At 41.6% G+C, this 20,123-nt stretch overlaps 1 protein-coding gene across 2 annotated transcripts in view; it reads right to left on the bottom strand.

Moving 5' to 3' along the window:
- The window catches only part of CACNA2D1 (calcium voltage-gated channel auxiliary subunit alpha2delta 1), a 394,047-nt gene that overhangs the window by 145,295 nt on the left and 228,629 nt on the right, over positions 1-20,123 (bottom strand). For both annotated transcript variants that reach the window (XM_058189787.1, XM_058189788.1), the window contains exon 6: positions 4,693-4,822. In XM_058189787.1, coding sequence (XP_058045770.1) covers positions 4,693-4,822 — 130 coding nt within the window. The remainder of the gene's footprint in view (positions 1-4,692; positions 4,823-20,123) is intronic.

The following is a 20,123-nucleotide window of genomic DNA, read 5'->3' as shown; positions in this document are numbered from 1 at the left end:
TGATGAAGGTATCTTTTCTTTTATGTACACTGAGAGCATATGCACCAAGACAAATTCCTTGTGTGTCCAATCACACTTGGCCAATAAAAATTCTATTCTATCCTATTCTATCCTATCCTATTCTATTCTATTCTATCCTATTCTATTCTATTCTATTCTATTCTATTCTATTCTATTCTATTCTATTCTATTCTATTCTATTCTATTCTATTCTAAGTAGTGCAAATAATTCCTGTAGTCTGTAATAATTTTTCCTTCTGGAAATCAATTCCTACCCCTCACATCATTCAAAGAGTGCTCATCCTAAATCGGAAACCTAAAAGTCTGACTCAGGTAATCCTGAGGACACCAATAAACCTCCAAGCGGCCTAAAAGGATGCAGATGACCATCTGTTTCCAAGGAGTATAAATCCTTCCATTTTCCACCATCCAGTCAGAGCTGAAGAAGCTTCTTGGATGAGAAGCGAAACGTCTTCAAAAGAAAAAAAAACAAGAAAGTCCAGTTGCTTCCTGAAAAAACACCTTTGGGACAACCATGACGTGGATGACTACGAACCTCTACAGAATTTTATTTATTTATTATTCAATTTTACATGGCCACCACATCAGCCAAAGAGGACTCTTAGAGGGCTCACTACATTTATTTATTTATAATAAAGAGACTAATATTTCTTCGCCTTTCAGGAACTGAAAAATAGAGTAATTGTTGCTTACATTTTTCTCCCTTTATGGCTTATGTTGACAAATTTGGAAATACTGGTTCTAAACCCACCACCGGATCAGATCCATCTTCTGGTCGCTCTCCCAAAAATTCCAGAAATTGCTTCTTTACGCTTCTTAAATGCCTTCCCGGTCAGCGCATGATATATAAACCTGACATTTTCCCGTGGATCCACTTTCTCTCCTATTCAAACTGTATCTGGAAGAGTATGTTAATCCAGCTCATTTGTCCATATGGTAAAATTATATCGAATATTCATGTGGCGAAGTTTCCCCACTAACTTATTAGTTTGGCATTACGGGTTTAATGAAGGTATATGTCAACCCAAAAAGTCAGGATTAAATTAGAATATTTCAAGTGAGGTTTTGCCTATGAATCATCTCTCTTTCCTTCCCTCCTTTCAGAATATAAATTAACCCTTCAGAAATGATCGATTTTCTCTTGGTTGAAGGCCTAAAATATCAGCAAATTCCACTCTAATCCAGCAATCGCAATCCACCTTTAAATTAAGAACCACAGAATAATTCTCCGGATCTAATGTGCCACCGGAGAAAATTGGACTCCAATTTTCTCTCCCCTTACTACTTTTGACATTAATATTTCTACCTGGGTAACATTTTGAGAAACAGACCTTCACAAGGAAGGAATTAAATAAATAAATTTATTTTTAAATAAATACACTACCGTGTTTCCCCAAAAATAAGACTTCTCCGGATAATAAGCCCAATCGGACTTTTGAGCGCATGTGCTAAAATAAGAGGCTCCTCTGAAAATGAGCCCTCCCCAAAAATAAACCCTCCCCAAAAATATTTAAATGCATGTGGAGCTGGTCTCCGGCGTTTCTTCTGGTGAGGGTTAGGGAGACAGAGCTGGAAATCAGGTAAGACGGCAAGAGGAGCCCCGTCTTGTTTCACGCGCCCCAAAATAATAAGCCCTCCCCGAAAATAAGGCCAAGCGCTTATTTCAAGGTTCCAAAAAATATAAGACAGGGTCTTATTTTCAGGGAAACACGGTAGTTAGGATCTTCAATTCACTGTAAGGTTACAATGGAGCATGAAGATGGCTGAATTAAAAGGCACTTCCAACTTTTTATTCGTTAAGTCTGAAAGAGCATTACTTCATCATTAAAAAAGGACAACAAAGAATGTTCTTTCTGCGCCAACTCAGGAAACTCAAACTGCCCAAGGAGCTGCTGATTCAGTTCTACAGAGGAATTATTGAGTCTGTCATTTGCACCTCTATAACTGTCTGGTTCGGTTCTGCAACCCAACAAGAAAAACACAGACTTCAGAGGATAATTAGAACTGCAGAAAAAATAATTGCTACCAACCTGCCTTCCATTGAGGACCTGTATACTGCACGAATCAAGAAGAGGGCCGTGAAAATATTTGCAGATCCCTCGCATCCTGGACATAAACTGTTTCAACTCCTACCCTCAAAACGACGCTATAGAGCACTGCACACCAGAACAACTAGACACAAGGACAGTTTTTTCCCGAAGGCCATCACTCTGCTAAACAAATAATTCCCTCAACACTGTCAAACTATTCACTAAATCTGCACTACTATTAATCTTCTCATCGTTTTCATCATTAATCTCTTTTCACTTATGACTGTATGACTGTAACTTGTTGCTGGTAATCCTTATGATTTATATTGATATACTGACCATCAATTGCATTGTAAATGTTGTACCTTGATGAACGTATCTTTTCTTTTATGTACACTGAGAGCATATGCACCAAGACAAATTCCTTGTGTGTCCAATTCCACTTGGCCAATAAAAATTCTATTTTAGAGCAAAAGTCTTATTTGAACAGGGCTGTGGAGGGATGTGCATTATGGACCGGTATCCTTTGAGTCATCAAGTAAGTCGTTCAAGAAGACTTGAATGCTACGGTGTCATTCCAAAAAAGAGATGCAAATGAGGACTTCAACAAGCAATGTGTCACATTTATATAAGGACGTCATCCTCCAGATGAGGTTAGGCCGCGCAGAAAATTGACCTCTTCCATGCAACCTGTTGTATTTTTCTCTGGTCAATGTCTGTCTGCTCAGATGAAATTAAGCCAAGCTCAGGAACATGGAGGCATAACCTCAAATTGACAGGAAGGAAGTTCAAAAGTCACATTAACAGAATAACAGAGTTGGAAGGGACCTTGGAGGTCTTCTAGTCCAACCCCCTGTTTAAGCAGGAGACCCTATGCCTTTTCAGACAAATAGTTGTCCAATCTCTTCTTGAAAACCTCTAGTGATGGCGAAGGGAGGGAGGGAGGGAGGGAAGGAGGGAGGGAGGAAGGAAGGAAGGAAGGAAGGAAGGAAGGAAGGAAGGAAGGAAGGAAGGAAGGAAGGAAGGAAGGAAGGAAGGAAGGATAACAGAATAACAGAATAACAGAATAATAGAGTTGGAAGGGACCATGGAGGTCTTCTAGTCCAAGCCCCTGTTTAAGCAGGAGACCCTATGCCATCCAATTTGTTCTTAAGAGCCATCAGTGATGGAGCTCCCACAACGTCTGAAGGCAAGCTTAATTGTTCTCAATGTCAGGAAGTTTCTCCTTAAATCCTTAGGTTGTTTCCTCTCCTCGGTGAGTTTCCATTTCCATTCTTTTTAGAGAGTCGTTGAGGCCACTTGGAGGTCTTGTCTGAAGACTCAGGGTCAGCTGAGTAGTGCAAATGAGTGTGGAGCCTTCTTGGATCTGCTGAAAGGAGTTGTGTTGTGGACCTGGGCTCACTGCAAGATGCTTTTCTGCCCTGTGTCCCTTCACTGTGGAACACAGGCCCAGGTTGTTGGGGATGAGTCTGTTTTGTCTGCATCTACTCAGGTGACTCTAAGGTCACAGACAAACCTCCAAGTGGCCTCAACGACTCTGTAAAAAGAATGCAAATGACCAGCTGTCTGCAAGGAATATAAAACCTTCCGTTCCCCCCACCATCTACTCAGAGCTGAAGAAGCTTCTTGGATGAAAAGGGAAACATCTTCAAGGAAAAACCAGAAAGTCCCGATGGCTCTTGAAAAAGCACCTTTGGGACAACCATGACCTGGATGGCTGGGAATCGCTTGTAGTCATTTAGCTATGCACTTTGGGATGATGTGGGTATATCTGTGGGTATAGCTCCCACAGAGTGGGCCTGCTCCAGGTGCCGTCATCCAAACAATGTCGGTTGGTGGCCCCCAGTGGGAGAGCCTTCTCTGTGGCAGCACCGGCCCTTTGGAACGAGTTACCTCCGGGGTTACGCCAACTCCCCGACCTCCAAACATTCAAGCGGAAATTGAAGACTCTACTATTTAATCGTGCGGGACTAGTCTAAGTGTGTTTTAATTAATTTAACTATAATTTTGAATTTTAAAGTGTTTTATATCGGTCTATGACCATTTTAGCTAATTAGGCCTATTAAATATTTCGTTTTAAATTCGTTTTAAACCTGTTATTTATACTTTGTATATTCTGTGTTTTTAATATGGCTGTAAACCGCCCTGAGTCCTTCGGGAGAAGGTGCATTATAGAAATTAAATTATAAATAAATAAATAAATAAAAGTATGACCAGATTTCCCAAATAAAATTGCCGACTACAGGAAGCATTTGTGCTTCATTTTGAGATGTTGACAACTGCAGGCAAGAAGGCTCCACACTCATTTGCACCACTCAGGTGACCTCGAGGATACAAACAAACCTCCAAGTGGCCTCAACGACTCTGTAAAAAGAATGCAAATGACCAGCTGTCTTCAAGGAATATAAATCCTTCCGTTCCGCACCCCCCCCACCCGGTCAGAGCTAAAGAAGCTTCTTGGATGAGAAGCGAAACATCTTCAAAAGAAAAAAGAAAAAAGAAAAACACACACCAGAAAGTCCAGTTGCCTCTTGAAACAAAGCACCTTTGAGACATTCACGCAACACGCAAAACAAAGACAACACCACATCCTCCTAGAATGGGATGCTGAAGAAGACGATGAGAATCTCTCCATACTTACAGCCGTCGTAAATATCGGTCGGTATATGGACAGCGGCATGTTGGTACGACGTTTGCCGACCAAACAGAGGATCTTCTTCAAAGACAGGTTTGATTCTCTGGCTACCGGTTTCGTTCTCACTTCTTCCCGACTTTTCCAAACGAGGGGAGGAAGGACAAAAAGGAAGGAAAACATTAAAATTGAATACATGAACTGCAAAGGTAACTTAGACTCAAGGTTTGAGGACGGGCCAGATCCAAATACATAAAGCACAAGTACAGATAGTCCTCGACTTACGAACACAATTTGGCCCCAAATTTCCATTGTGAAACGAGACCGCTGTTCAGTGAGCTTTGCCCCATTTTTAACCACCTTTCTTGCCACGGTCTTTAAGTGAATTGCTGCAGTTGTTAGGTTAGTCACATGGTTCTTAAGTCAATCTGGCTTCCCCCTGTTGACTTTGCTTGTCAGTCGCTTGCAAAAGGGGGTCACGTGACCCCGGGACGCTGCAAACCGTCATAAACGTGAATCCGTTGCCAACCAGGTGAATTTTGACCATGTGACCAAGGGGTTGCACAACGGCCGTGTGAAAAACGGTCATAAGTCACCCTTTTCTGGTGAATTTGAATGGTCACTGAACGAATTGTGGTAAGTCGTGGCCTTTCTGTATCATGATCCTATATTCGAATATAGATGCACCTTTAGAAAAAAACACTGGAAAAATCTTCTTAAAACGTTTTTATTTTATTTTATTTATTTTATTTTTATTTTTTATTCTATTCTATTCTATTATTCTATTTTATTATTTTACTTTATTTTATTAAATTTATATTCCCACCTATTCAAGGAGGCTTACAAGAATATACAAACCTCCTACATAAAACAATAGAACCAATAAAAGAGAATTAGTACCTTATATTATATAACACATTCATAAATAGAAGAGAATTAGCACCTTATATTATCTAAAGGATTCATAAACTTGCATCCTTGATGGTATCAGAATAGAATAGAACAGAACAGAACAGAACAGAACAGAACAGAACAGAACAGAATAGAAACTATGGAATGGAATGGAGTAGAATAGAACAGAACAGAACAGAACAGAACAGAATAGAAACTATGGAATGGAATAGAATAGAATAGAATAGAATAGAATAGAACAGAACAAAACAGAACAGAACAGAACAGAACAGAACAGAACAGAATAGAATAGAAACTATGGAATGGAATGGAATGGAATGGAATGGAATGGAATGGAATGGAATGGAATGGAATAGAATAGAATAGAATAGAATAGAATAGAATAGAATAGAATAGAATAGAACAGAACAGAATAGAAACTATGGAATGGAATGGAATGGAATAGAATAGAATAGAATAGAATAGAATAACAGAGTTGGAAGGGACCTTGGAGGTCTTCTAGTCCAACCCCCTGCCTAGGCAGGAAACCCTACACCACTTCAGACAAACGGTTATCCAATTTCTTCTTTAAAACTTCCAGTGTTGGAAGTTTTTTTTCCCTTAAAAGGTCTTAAAATCAATCTAAACCACCCGTTATATTCTTCTAGATCCTCATCTATTTTTCTATTGTTTAAGACGGCCAGCCTGGCTGGCCAAAAGGAGCTATTCTGTGGTAAAAGCACGTAGTAATCCAGCATGGCTCTGAATATAATTAAAACTCAACTCCGACCTATTTTTTTTCTCCTGAGAACAAGAGCTGAAGCCCGATCAATACCGTCATCGGAAAATCCCGCCGGAGTCAAAGCCTGAAGATTATTTTTCTACCTATTAAAACCTCCCCTTTGTTTATTGAATTTTTTCCCCCCCTGACCGTCCACGGACAATGCCCAAAATCTCGCTCGCGTGACTTTGAAATAAACGTGACTAATTAGTCCCAAAGTGAGGTGCAGAAAGCTGCTAATTGTTGAACCAAATCAGGGATACCTTTTGACTGAGGGGAGAAAAAAACAAACTCAAGATTCCCCCTTGGTGGATTTTTCCTTCGGAGAAGTGAAATACAGAAAACACCAATTCTGTAAAAAATAAAAAATAAAACTCTGGCATAAAAAAGGCTGTTAGAACTAACCTGGATGCCAGCATTGTATTATTTATTCAATAATTAATCTACATCCTGCCTTTGCTGTTTTTATAAATGACCCTACGTGGGGAACGTATCTAATACTCCTTCCCCCTCTTATTTTCCTCACAACAACAATCCTGTGAGGTAGGTTGGGCTGAGGGAGAGGTTATGGCCCATGATCACCTAGCCAGCTTTCATGGATAAGGAGGGACTAGAACTTCCAGTTTCCCTGTTATTACCTGAAAGTCACCCAGCAGCAGTGGTGGGATTCAAGTAATTGAACAACCGGTTCTCTGCCCTAATGATTTCTTCCAACAACCAGTTTGCCAAACTGCTCAGACAGTTAACAACCGGTTCTCCCAAAGTGGTGCGAACTGGCTGAATCCTACCACTGTCCAGCAGGCTTTCATACCTAATGCGGAACTAGAACAGAACAGAATTATCTTGAAACTCCACCCAAAAAGTGTTGTTATTAGTCATCAAACCTCAAAAATACACTTTTCCCAAAAAGTTTCCACAATTTTGGCCATTACTGTAGATACAGCAGCCACCTGACAAACATGTCTTCTCTAAAGCAAAGACAAGAAAGAAAACAGTCATGGGTCTCAAAAAAAACCCCCCATTATTATTTATTAAGTATGCTGTTGCTACAAAACCAAGTATCTAGATGGTTTATAATAAGAATTCATTCTGCTGCGTGAAACTTACTGCTGAGGTGACGTGCACTACCTCTTGTGCCAAAAATGAAAAATAAATAAAGATGTCACACTAATTATAGAAGACAGGACACTAAAGCGAGACATAAAATCTAAATTAACCAGAAAATTTGGCCATTGTGTAGAAGACAAAGCAGACCTAAACTAATTACAGTCCTAAGAAAATTCAGCGTTTACTGTAAATGTCGTACTCCAAAAACTTAATTCCATGCAGGGAGAATCCCAGACAGACAACACCAAAATCATATATTCTACAAGTAAAGATAGAAATCAGATTAATTTTATTACGATGGCCTCTCGCCAGCAAACCAAAGATTAAAAGAAGATAAAGGAAATAAAAATAGATAAACACAAATAAGCATATAGAGCAATCCATCTCAAATACTGCTATTGTTCCCTGCCAAAGCTGTGATGCTGAATCACAAAACTTGGCCACATTGTGTGCGTTGTATTAAAAGACAATTATCAGCAAACAAACAATTAAGCAAAAAGCAACAAAAAAACAACAGCAACCCTGCTTGATTATCTGGGGACAGCTGCCAGAAGGAGAATATTCTTTCCATCAAAATAGTACCGTACCACTTGCAAAAATTCTTGCGAAACTGAACTGAAACTAAGGAAACAAATTAAAACTTCATTAGATCAACAGTCTAGTCCAGGGGTCTCCAACCTTGGCAACTTTAAGCCTGGTGGACTTCAACACCCAGAATTCCCCAGCCAGCTTTGCTGGGAGTTGAAGTCCTCCAGGCTTAAAGTTGCCAAGGTTGAAGAGCCCTGGTCTAGTCTACACAATATTCTATGCAATTATGTCGTAAAAATTGAATGAACCAAGATATAACCTGATCAGAGGTGGTATTCAGACGGTTTAGACCAGTTCATCCTGTCAGAGGCATTTGTTGTCTTTTAAAATCTTTTTTTTTTTTTTTTGCCTTTGAAAGAGAAAGCCTCTGACGATCAGGCAACTCAGCTGGGATCGCCAGAGTTTTTTAAAAGCATTTTTTAACAACCTCTTTGCCCGAAGAGGTTGTAGAAAAAAATGTTTTTAAAAGGCTCTGACGATCCCAGCTGAGCCGCGTGATCATCAGAGGCTGTTTGTTTGTTTTTTTTACTTTTAAAAGCATTTTTTCGGCCGAAGAAAAAAATGCTTTTAAACGTTAAAAAAAAACCAACAACCTCTGATATGGCTAAGCTGGGCATGGGGGCGGGGCAGGGATTTTTGCTACCAGTTCTCCGAACCACCCACCGCCATCGCTACCGGATCAGGCGATCCGGTCCGAACTGGGAGTATTTCACCCCTGCTTTAAGCCACGGAGATAGGAGAAGAAGCAAAAACGAGGTCTAGAGAATCAAGGAACCACCCAAATTAACAAGTAAAGTCCAACTGTGGGAAAAACAAGCCAGAAAACAAGCCACAATGTTTCTAAGCTGGTTTGTAGCGAGAAAACGACTGACCTTAATGGACATGGTTATTTATCTAAATCAAAGATAAGCTTAGACATAGGTAAGTTTTAGAAGTAGCTCATATACTTCCCTGGAGTATAAGGAGGAAGAGATACAGCCTAGACTTGAAAGATTCTGTTATTATATATCCAGTCTCAATTAAAGTAGTTTTAGCCTTCTTGTAGAGTTGATTTTATGGTCTGGTCTACCTAGTTAGACTGACTTTTTTTATGTGAGTCAAGGTGGTATAGTGGTTCAGATATTAGAGAAGGGAGATGTAAGTTCAAGGCCAGTCACAAAAGCTACCTGCGTAATTTTGGACCATTTTTCTCTCTCAACCCAACCTATCTCACAGGTGTGTTGTTCTGGGGAAAGATAAGAGCTAGATGTTGCGACCCACCAGTGGCCAGTGGATCTGGCAGCAGATTCGGATAGTGAGGAGGTTGGGGAGGAACATGGGCCAGTCCTGGAGTCTGGGAAAGGCTCTGGTGAGGGCTCTGCGTCAGAGGCAGAGAGAGGGCCAGGGCCATTGGACAGGTATCAGCTGCCTTCGGATTCAGACATCAGCGAGGCAAATGAACAGCTGGAGCCTGTTTCCAGTGTGCGCATGCGCAGAGTTGCCAGATGAAGGGAACAGCTAAGGAACAAGGGTCGACTTGGGAGTAAGGCCACAGGTGGACTATGAATAGCCCCTCCCAGAGGGAATAAAAGAGGAGAGAAGGGGGAGTGGAGTTTGCAGGAGACAATTAGTTCATTCCTGCATTCTTGCCAAGTGTTGCGAAGTCTGAAAGATCTCAGCCTGGCCACACTCCAAGCCTGATAAAGGTCAGCAATTGTAAACTATCTTGAAAGACTGTGGGAAAGGAAAGACTTTGCTGGAGAGGAATTCACTGTAAATTAAATAAAAAGGGGTTTATCGGGATGAGGACTCGGTTTCGTGCTGCTGGAGAAGCCTAGGTCAGAACACTGGGCCCCCTTGGGCTATGGAAGGAAGAGTAGGGTATAAATCTAATGAACAATTAAATGAAACTTTGGGTCAAATTCGAGGGAAGCATTCTCAGTGAAACGTGGCAGCTGGTGCATTCTTTGAATAAACAAAACCTTTTAATAATCTAAATATTGCAACCACCATACTATTAATATCCTCATATCGTTGACAGCGATACTGACCTATGATATTCATATCTTCGCATAAAAGTCTGAGCAAGCAGAACTTTCTAATTTTATCCAGTGGTTTCTGCTTGGTGTGGTCATCTATTAAAGTATACCTTCTGGATATATATATATATATATAAATATATAATTGTTAGCAATAAAAAGTGAGTTATGGCCAAGGACATTTTCTGCAACTCTTTCTCTTTGCGAGCTGACCTGATTATGATTCTCCAGTTAGTTAGTTTGGAGTTCCAGCAGGAAAGTTCTAATGCCAAGCTGGTGGAAGGGAGGAAAACTTAAGGCAAACTTTACAGAATTACAGAATAAAAGAGTTGGAAGGGACCTTGGAGGTCTTCTAGTCCAACTCCCTGCTCAGACAGGAGATCCTATACCATTCTAGACAAATGATTGTCCAATCGCTTCTTAAAATCCTCCAGTATTGGAGCACCCACAACCTCTGGAGCAGCGGTGGGTTTCCAATATACTTACCACCCAGGGGTGGGTTCTACCAATCTGTTGTGTCTCGCTCGCTTTCCCTGCAGCCGGGTCCCTCTTATCTCCTGCCGAACGCTGAGGAATGTCCTGGCATGCCTCCAGGCCCCAGCCCTGGCACCATGCCCAGACAGGCCGAGCAAGACGAAGGGCCTGACGTGCCTCCAGCCCCCAGCCCTGGCTCCATACCCAGGCAAACGGAGCAACTAGACCCCTCCCCCTCCCCCACAGCATGTGAGCCTGAGGAATGTGAATTGTCAACAGCTAGAGCCTGGAGAGATCCTCGCTTCAGGAGAATTGATAGGCGACGTCAGCAAAAGGAAGGGAGGGGCAGGCCTGGATAAGTGCTGAGTCATGGAGCCACACCCCATGGCCTATATAAAGGATCTGCTTTCTGGCATTCTCTGAGTCAGGCAAAGTCTACCTTGGATTGCTGAAGTCACTTCCTAGTCTCCTGCCTGCCTTGAGAACTTTGCTAGGACTTTGGCAGAGCTGCAGAGGCACGCCTGATACGGACTTCCCCGACCCGGCCGTCAGCGGAGGAGTGGGACACGACACAACCTTTACTACCGGTTCACTCCCAACTGTGTTATTCTATGTTCTAACCAACGGTGGCTTTCACATATTCTTACCACCGGTTCGCTGCATGGGTGTAGCGTTGCTTCGTGTGCGTGCGCCTTCCGTGCACATGTCTGGCCCTCCCACTTGCACTTTGCTTGTACATGCGTCTTCTGTTCATGCACTGGCTTCGAAAACGCAGCTAAATAGGATGACATTACATCCGGGCGGGTGGGCGGGCTCACCGGTATATAATCGCCGCTACCGGTTCGCCCGAACTGGTCAGAACCGGCTGAATACTATCTCTGGTTCTAACTCATTTTTGACAAGTCAATACAGGTCTAGCAAAGCGGTTTAAGGACCAGAGGAACAGAGATGTCACTCTTAGCTTTAAGCAAGCAATGGACTCTGATTCCAACAGTAGTATCTTTCTGCAATAGACTCCTTTTGAAGGGAACTCTCTTCTCTGACAAATTGCTCATGTCACTTAATGAATAGGAGTAAACGGAAGGTCTTAGGCAGTCTCCAACAACAACAGCTGGATATGTGGTTCAATGAAATGTTGAACAAAAAAGGAAACAAGACACAGCCTTCTTTAAGTTAACTAGCAACCTATGGCTAACCTTCAAATCTACCCATCATTTCCAAAATTAGGGGGAGGAATCTCACGCATTCCCCCCCCAAAAAAAAATATCACAGATTAGAAATAAGAGAATGTGTGATTCTCCCACTCACCCATGACACACACACACACAGTGTGTTTTATCAAGAGGAAAAATAATGGATCCATCTTAGGAAATGTTTACTAAAAGTTAAGGCTAAGGGTGCTCTGTAGAAGGTATGGAAACAGGGGTGAAATCCAGCAGGTTCTGACAGGTTCTGGCGAACCGGTAGCGGAAATTTTGAGCAGTTCGGAGAACCGGCAAATTCCACCTCTGGCTGGCCCCCAGAGTGGGGTGGGAATGGGGATTTTGCAGTATCCTTCCCCCAGGAGTGGGGAGGGAATGGGGATTTTGCAGCATCCTTCCCCTGCCACACCCACCAAGCCACACCACGCCCACCAAGCCACGCCCACAGAACCGTAAAAAAGAATTGGATTTCACCACTGTATGCAAATTATCTCAACTCTGGAAATGACACCTCTTGAAAACAAAAAACAACCACGGATATATTGCTTATCTGCTTTTTTTTTTTTTAAAGAAACACATTTTTGTTCAAAGTTTTTTTTTTCTCCCCGTTAATGGAAAATGCAAATAGAAATAATAGCTTGCTCTGAATGATTCCAGGTGACAATTCCAGGTGTCGTGTCCCACTCCTCCACTGACGACCGGGTCAGGGAAATCCGAATCAGGCGTGCCTCTGCAGCTCTGCCAAAGTCCTAGCAAAGTCCTCAAGGCAGGCAGGAGACCAGGAAGTGACTTCAGCAAGATATGTTTAGACTTTGCCTGACTCAGAGAATGCCAGAAAGCAGGTCCTTTATATAGGCCATGGGGTGTGGCTCCATGACTCAGCACTTATCCAGGCCTGCCCCTCCCTTCCCTCTGTCGCCGCCGCCTATCAATTCTTCTGAAGCGAGGGTCACTCCAGTTGGCAGCTGTTGGTAATTGATCTCCCTCAGGCTCACATGCTGTGGGGGAGGGGGAGGGGTCTAGTTGCTCCGTTTGCCTGGGCATGGAGCCAGAGCTGGGGGCTGGAGGTACTTCTTCCTCCTCAGCCTGTCTGGGCATGGAGCCAGGGCTGGGGCCGGGAGGCATACTAGGACATTCCTCAACCTTCGGAAGCAGATAAGAAGGCCCCGGCTGCGGTGAAAGCAGGCGAGACACAACACTTGCAAATCAGAAGCAAACATATAACAGATAGCAGATAACTGTCATAATCACATGCCAGTTTCCAAGTGGCTGAATATTAATCGTGTGACTGTATGGATGCCACAATGGTCATAAGGGCCGGTGGGGGGGGGGGACTTTTTTCAGTATCATTGTAACTTTGAATGGACACTATATAAATGGTTCGAAGTCAAGGACTATCTGTAAGCAATAACAATACTACTTAGACTTATATACCACTTCACAGTCCTTTACAGCCCTCTCTAAGCGGTTTACAGAATCAGCTATGGCCCCCAATAATCTGGGTCCTCATTTTACCGACCTCGGAAGGACGGAAGGCTGAGTCAACCATGAGCCCGTCAGGATCAAACTCCTGGCAGTGGGCAGAATTTGCCTACAATACTGCATCTTAACCACTGCATCACCAAGGAAGGAAGGAAGGAAGGAAGGAAGGAAGGAAGGAAGGAAGGAAGGAAGGAAGGAAGGAAGGAAGGAAGGAAGGAAGGAAGGAAGGAAGGAAGGAAGGAAGGGCAATAGCACTTAGATTTATATACCCCTTCACAATGCTTTACAGCTTAGCGTAAGCGGTTTACAGAGTCAGCCTGTCAAACAATGAGCCTGTCAGGATTGAACTCCTGGCAGTGGGCAGAGTTTGCTTGCAATACTACATCTTAACCACTGTGTCACCAAGGAAGGAAGGGAGGGAGAGAGGGAAGGAAGGAAGGAAGGAAGGAAAGAAGGAAGGAAGGGCAATAGCTCTTAGACTTATATACCATTTCTCAGTGTTTTTACAGCCCTCTCTAAGTAGTTTACAGAGTCAGCCTCTTGCCCCCAACAATCTGGGTCCTCATTTTACTGACCTCGGAAGGACGGAAGGCTGAGTCAACCTTGAACCTGTCAGGATTGAACTCCTGGCAGTGGGCAGAGTTTGCCTGCAATACTACATCTTAACCACTGCGCCACCAAGGAAGGAAGGGAGGGAGAGAAGGAAAGAAGGAAGGAAGGAAGGAAGGAAGGAAGGAAGGAAGGAAGGAAGGAAGGAAGGAAGGAAGGAATAGCACTTAGACTTGTATACCACTTCACAGTGCTTTACAGCCCTCTCTAAACAGTTTACAGAGTCAGCCTCTTGCCCCCAACAATCTGGGTCCTCATTTTACCGACCTCAGAAGGACAGAAGGCTGAGTCAACCTTGAGCCTGGTGAGATTCGAACTGCCAAATTGTAGGCAGGCAGCTGGCAGGCAGCAGAAGTAGCTTGCAGTACTACACTCTAACCACTGCGCCACTGTGGCTCACGGTGTAGACATCACAAATCAAGTTTTATTTTTTTCATTATAGTTGGTACCAAGCCTCCGTCAACCTTAGTTGAACTCAAAAAAAAACTTTGTGGGGTTAGGATGGTACACTAGATGGAGGCTTAAAAAGTCATTCCAGAAACCAGCAAGATTAGTTTGCTTGCTGCTTAGAACATGACACGGATATAGCCACTTGATTACCAGACTTCCGTTCAGTTTGAGGGAGATTTGATCCTTTTCTAACATTCCTGGATTTACTTTTGAATTTGTTTAAAATTCTTGCCCGGATTTTCAACATATATATATATATATTCCTGTCACTAGATGGCTCCATTGGCTATTGAGTTAGGTCAGACATAAGTGGAAATGAAGAAAGGCTGTTGAAATTTTAGAGAAAAGGTTTGCTCCAAACAGCCTGTAAATTAGAAAGCTCTTAGCCTTCCATTCCTCCCTTAATTAATTTATTTATTTTGGTATTATAAGCGGTAATTTCAGATCCTCACATCTGGAAGCCTCCATTATGCTGCCTACCTGGGGTTGATTTTCACACCTCTTTCCATTCAAATAAATAAATAAAAAATAAATATTGGAAAATTTCAAGGAGGTAAACAAACCCAGTTGTTTTGTAGGGGAAATCTCCTTCACATTTTCAAGTAATTTCAGGTCATTTTTCGAACACCAGGATAAAGGTAAAGGTAAAGGTTCCCTTCGGACATACGTGCTAGTCATTCCCGACTCTAGGGGGCGGTGTTCATCTCCGTTTCAAAGCTGAAGAGCCAGCGCTGTCCGAAGACGTCTCCGTGGTCATGTGGCCGGCATGACTCAACGCCAAAGGCGGACAGAACGCTGTTACCTTCCCACCAAAGGTGGTCCCTATTTTTCTACTTGCATTTTTTACCTGCTTTCGAACTGCTAGATTGGCAGAAGCTGGGACAAGTCACAGGAGCTCACCCCGTTACGCGGCACTAGGGATTCGAACCGCTGACCTGCCGACCTTTCTGATCGACAAGCTCAGCGTCTTAGCCACTGAGCCACCACATCCCTGTTATATCAGGATAACATATGTACACCAGGATAACATCAGGATAAGGATACGTAAATGAAGACTCAATCATCCAGACCCAAAGTATCTTTTTAAAAAAAAATTAATTCTGGGCAACTGGACCAAAGTTTATTCATTTGAGATGTTTTGTTACTCTTCCAAGTAACTTCATCAGTCCAAAAAAAAAATTTAGTTAGGTTTAATGAATGATTTGACCTTTTTAGATACCAGGATAATGAAAACAGAGAACACACAGAAGCACAGAGAACATGCCAAGATTATGTTGGCTTGTTTAGTGCATGCCAAGTTGCCACTTGAGAGTTTCGATATATTGTTGGCTACAGCTAAGAATCTTGTACTCCTTAATGTCATGATGGTGAGAAATTATGGAACCAAAGAACAGAAATATTGATGTTGATCAGGAAATAAGGAGAAATAAAGAGAGTGATTATTATCCCTTGTAGTCAAAAGTGGGAACGGATAGACGAAGAGTATAAAAGAAAACAAGGGACCAAACCGGCATTCTATTAACAGTGGTTAAGTAGGATATGGAGAAGCTTAGAAAACGGGACCGAATGAAGAGAAGGGTAAAACGCTGAAGATAAAACGACCTGGATAACTAACGATCTCCATAGACGCTGAAGATAAAAGGGAAGAATTAAGAGGATTTTGAAGAAAAACAGACATTGGACTCAAGGAGTTTAGTCTACAGAGAGAAAGAGAGAGAAAGAGAGAGAGAGAGAAAGAGAGAGAAATTGAGAGGGAGAGAGAAAAAGAGAAAGAGAAAAAGAGAAAGACAGAAAGACAGAAAGATAAAGAGAGAGAAAAGAGAAAGAGAAAGAGAGAAATTGAGAAAGACAGAAAGAGAGAGAGAGAGAGAGAGAAAAGAGAAAGAGAGAGAAAGAGAAAGACAGAAAGATAAAGAGAGAGAGAAAAGAGAAAGAGAAAGACAGAAATTGAGAAAGACAGAAAAAGAAAGAGACAGAGAGAAAAAGAGAAAGAGAGAGAAGAGAGAGAAAAGAGAAAGAGAGAAAGAGAGAGAGAGAAATTGAGAAAGACAGAGAAAGATAAAGAGAGAGAAAGAGAGAAAGAGAAGAGAGAAATTGAGAAAGACAGAAAAGAAAGAGACAGAGAAAAAGAGAAAGAGAGAAAAGAGAAAGAGAGAGAGAGAGAGAGAGAGAATTGAGAAAGACAGAGAAAGATAAAGAGAGAGAAAGAGAGAAAGAGAAAGAGAGAAATTGAGAAAGACAGAAAAGAAAGAGACAGAGAAAAAAAGAGAAAGAGAGAGAAAAGAGAAAGAGAGAGAGAGAGAGAGAGAGAGAGAAATTGAGAAAGACAAAAAGAGAAAGAGAGAGAAAAAAGAAAAAGAGAGAGAAAGAGAGAGAAAAAGAGAGAGAAAGACAGAGAGAGAAATTGAGAAAGACAGAGAAAGATAAAGAGAGAGAAAAAAGAGAAAGAGAAAGAGAGAAATTGAGAAAGAAAGAGAGAGAGAGAGAGAGAAAGAGAGAAAAGAGAGCAAGAAAGAGAGAGAGAAAGAAAAAGAGAGAAAGAGAGAGAAATAGAGAAAGAGAGAGAAAGAGAGAGACATCAAGAAAGGATAGAAAGCAGAAGACAAAATTAAAACGTGTGATGGACGACAGGCAATTCTCAGAGGCTAAAAAAGACTATATTTCAGGGGGCAGGAAATATAAGGGGAGCCTGGCACAGCAGGGCTGGCTCTGACATCTGCCAATGGAAGTAAATTATGCAGACAGCCATATGTTAGGCTGACAAGAACCTCGCTGGTGTTGGGAGCGCGGGGGAAAAGTGTATTGTGTAGCAACAATATATAGGTGCTTGAAGCTCTTCGACAGCAAACTTTCTCTTTCCAAAATCCTCCATTGTTGGGCGCTTTGGCCCAAAACCATCCGGGCCTTATATTTTTTTTTAAGGTAAGACCTGAAAAACTTGAATTTTGAAAAGATGGAAGAATGGATCTTGGCAGCGAAGGTTAGCCCTTCCCATCATTGATTTTTCTAAAATTAATTCCTATAATTTACACCATGAGGGACCGAGCAGACAATTGTCCCTGGTCCCTAGCTAAATGCTATTTCTAATAATTGCAGGTAGTCCTCAACTTACAATAGTTCATTTAGTGACTGTTCGACTTTACAAAGGGACTGAAACAAGTGATTTATGACCATTTTTCGTGCTTACAACCGTTCCGCATCTGCATGATTAGGGATTAAAATTTAGGTGCTTGGCTGCTGGTTCATATTTATGATGGTCGCAGGGTCTCTGGGTTATGTGATTCCCTTTTGTCACCTTCTGATGAACAATGTCAATGGGGAATCCAGATTCATTTAACAACCATGTAACTAAGTGATCAACTGCAGCGACTCACTTAAGAGCTGTTTCGCTTAGCAATAGAAATTTGTGGGCATACTGGTACACCTTAAAAATGAAATTCTTTTGCCCCGGTCTCAAAAATGTACAGATCCTTAACACACATATAGACATTTTATATACATACATATGTATAACTATACCCTTACTTGTAAATATGGATAGAGTAGAGTAGAGTAGAGTAGAGTAGAGTAGAGTAGAGTAGAGTAGAATAGAATAGAATAGAATAGAATAGAGTAGAGTAGAATAGAATAGAATAGAATAGAATAGAATAGAATAGAATAGAATAGAATAGAATGCAGAGTAGAGTAGAATAGAATAGAATAGAATAGAATAGAATAGAATAGAATAGAATAGAATAGAATAGAATAGAATAGAATAGAATAGAATGCAGAGTAGAGTCGAGTAGAGTAGAATAGAATAGAATAGAATAGAATAGAATAGAATAGAATAGAATAGAATAGAATGCAGAGTAGAGTAGAGTAGGATAGGATAGAATAGGATAGGATAGGATCGGATAGGATCGGATAGGATCGGATAGGATCGGATCGGATCGGATAGGATAGACAGAGTTGGAAGGGACCTTGGAGGTCTTCTAGTCCAACCACCTGCTTAGGCAGGAAACCTTACACCATTTCAGACAAATGATTATCCAACATCTTCTTAAAAACTTCCTAGTGTTGGAGCATTCACAACTTCTGGAGGCAAGTTGTTCCACTGATTAATTGTTCTAACTGTCAGGAAATCACAATTAATCACTGTCCAAACACTGTAACTATCTGTATCAGTAGCAGTTTCTGTATGGTCTTTAAAAGCAGACCCACAAAGAAGGTGCCACAAACATGGGGGGTGGATGATAATAAGGATATGAGTTTGGGCCTTTCACTGAAAATTAGTCTTCCTACTAAAAGGATAGATAGATAGATGATAGATAGATAGATAGATAGATAGATAGATAGATAGATAGATAGATAGATAGATAGATAGATAGATAGACAGACACAAATACACACACACACACATACATATCCTTGCAGAAGCAGCTCACCATAGCCCTAGGGTTTTAAATATTTCAGGCACTGGAAAATCTGCAGGAGTCCAAAATAGTAACTTTAATTGGCATGCCATTCAACGCTATTGCCTCCTATACTATATTCTAACTGATTTATTGACCAAATTTACACACGGTAACTGACAGCTGCTGAGAAATCAAACACCTGGCCATGCTATTAGTACCTAGGAATTCCCGAGGGTTGATTATCTGTGTCCAGTGCTACAGCTCCTGAAGAAACAATGTAGTTTGAAGCAAAATAATCCTGGAAGCACCTCAGTTTCTCTAATGGGATGTGGGGATGACCTTAAAGAGACAAGGGGAAAGATACTGCCTAGGGAACAATTAGATAAGAGGAGGCACTGCCCGCAGCTGCACAACAGGCGGGGGAAGGATCCTCCCTAACTTCTCAGATGGTAAAACAGACAGTGGGAGATTTGTCCTTTCAGGCTTGCGACTGATGACACGTTTGACCCCTCCCTCAGTTTCAGCCTGGCCATCCTGGCTACAGTTGTATTATTTCTGTTCTGTTTACTCTCTTTGATTTTCTTCCTTTTTATTATTGTAAGCTGCTTAGAGTAGCTTCATGGATGGATGGATGGAGGGAGGGAGGGAGGGATGGTAGGTAGGTAGGTAGACAGACAGACATACACAGAGAGAGAGATACAAACAGATATAGATATAGAAGATATAGATAGATTTGGACATAGATGAGAGAGATGATAGATAGATAGATAGATAGATAGATAGATAGATAGATAGATAGATAGATAGATAGATAGATAGATAGATAGATAGATAGATAGATAGATAGACAGATAGGTGGACGGACAGAGGCAGATGATAGGTAGGCAGGCAGGCAGGCAGACACACAGACATAGATGAGAGAGAGATGAGAGGGAGAGAGATGATAGAGATGATAGATTAGATAGATAGATAGATAGATAGATAGATAGATAGATAGATAGATAGATAGATAGATAGATAGATAGATGATGGATGGATGGATGGATGGATGGATGGATGGATGGATGGACGGACAGACAGATAGATGATAGGCAGGCAGGCAGGCAGACAGACATAGATGAGAGAGAGAGATGATAGATATGGTAGATGACATAGATGATAGATAGATAGATAGATAGATAGATAGATAGATAGATAGATAGATAGATAGATAGATAGATAGACAGATGGATCGATGAGAGATAGATGAGAGATAGATTATATATATACATATACAGGTCTTTGGTTGTTCGGGTTTTCTCCCGTGTAAAATTGGAAGTGTCTTGGCGACGTTTCGACGAAGTCTCATTCGTCATCTTCAGGCTTCAGCTTCGTGCTTCTGGGAGCAATGTGTGATCGCAGCTGTTTCTTCCTTTTTGTTGCGATCACACATTGCTCCCAGAAG

The sequence above is a fragment of the Ahaetulla prasina genome, chromosome 7 (genome assembly GCF_028640845.1).
Source record: "Ahaetulla prasina isolate Xishuangbanna chromosome 7, ASM2864084v1, whole genome shotgun sequence".
In the NCBI taxonomy this organism is placed as follows: Eukaryota; Metazoa; Chordata; class Lepidosauria; order Squamata; family Colubridae; genus Ahaetulla; species Ahaetulla prasina.
Note: the sequence above shows the minus strand (reverse complement) of the source record. Positions and strands in the feature narration are given on the sequence as shown.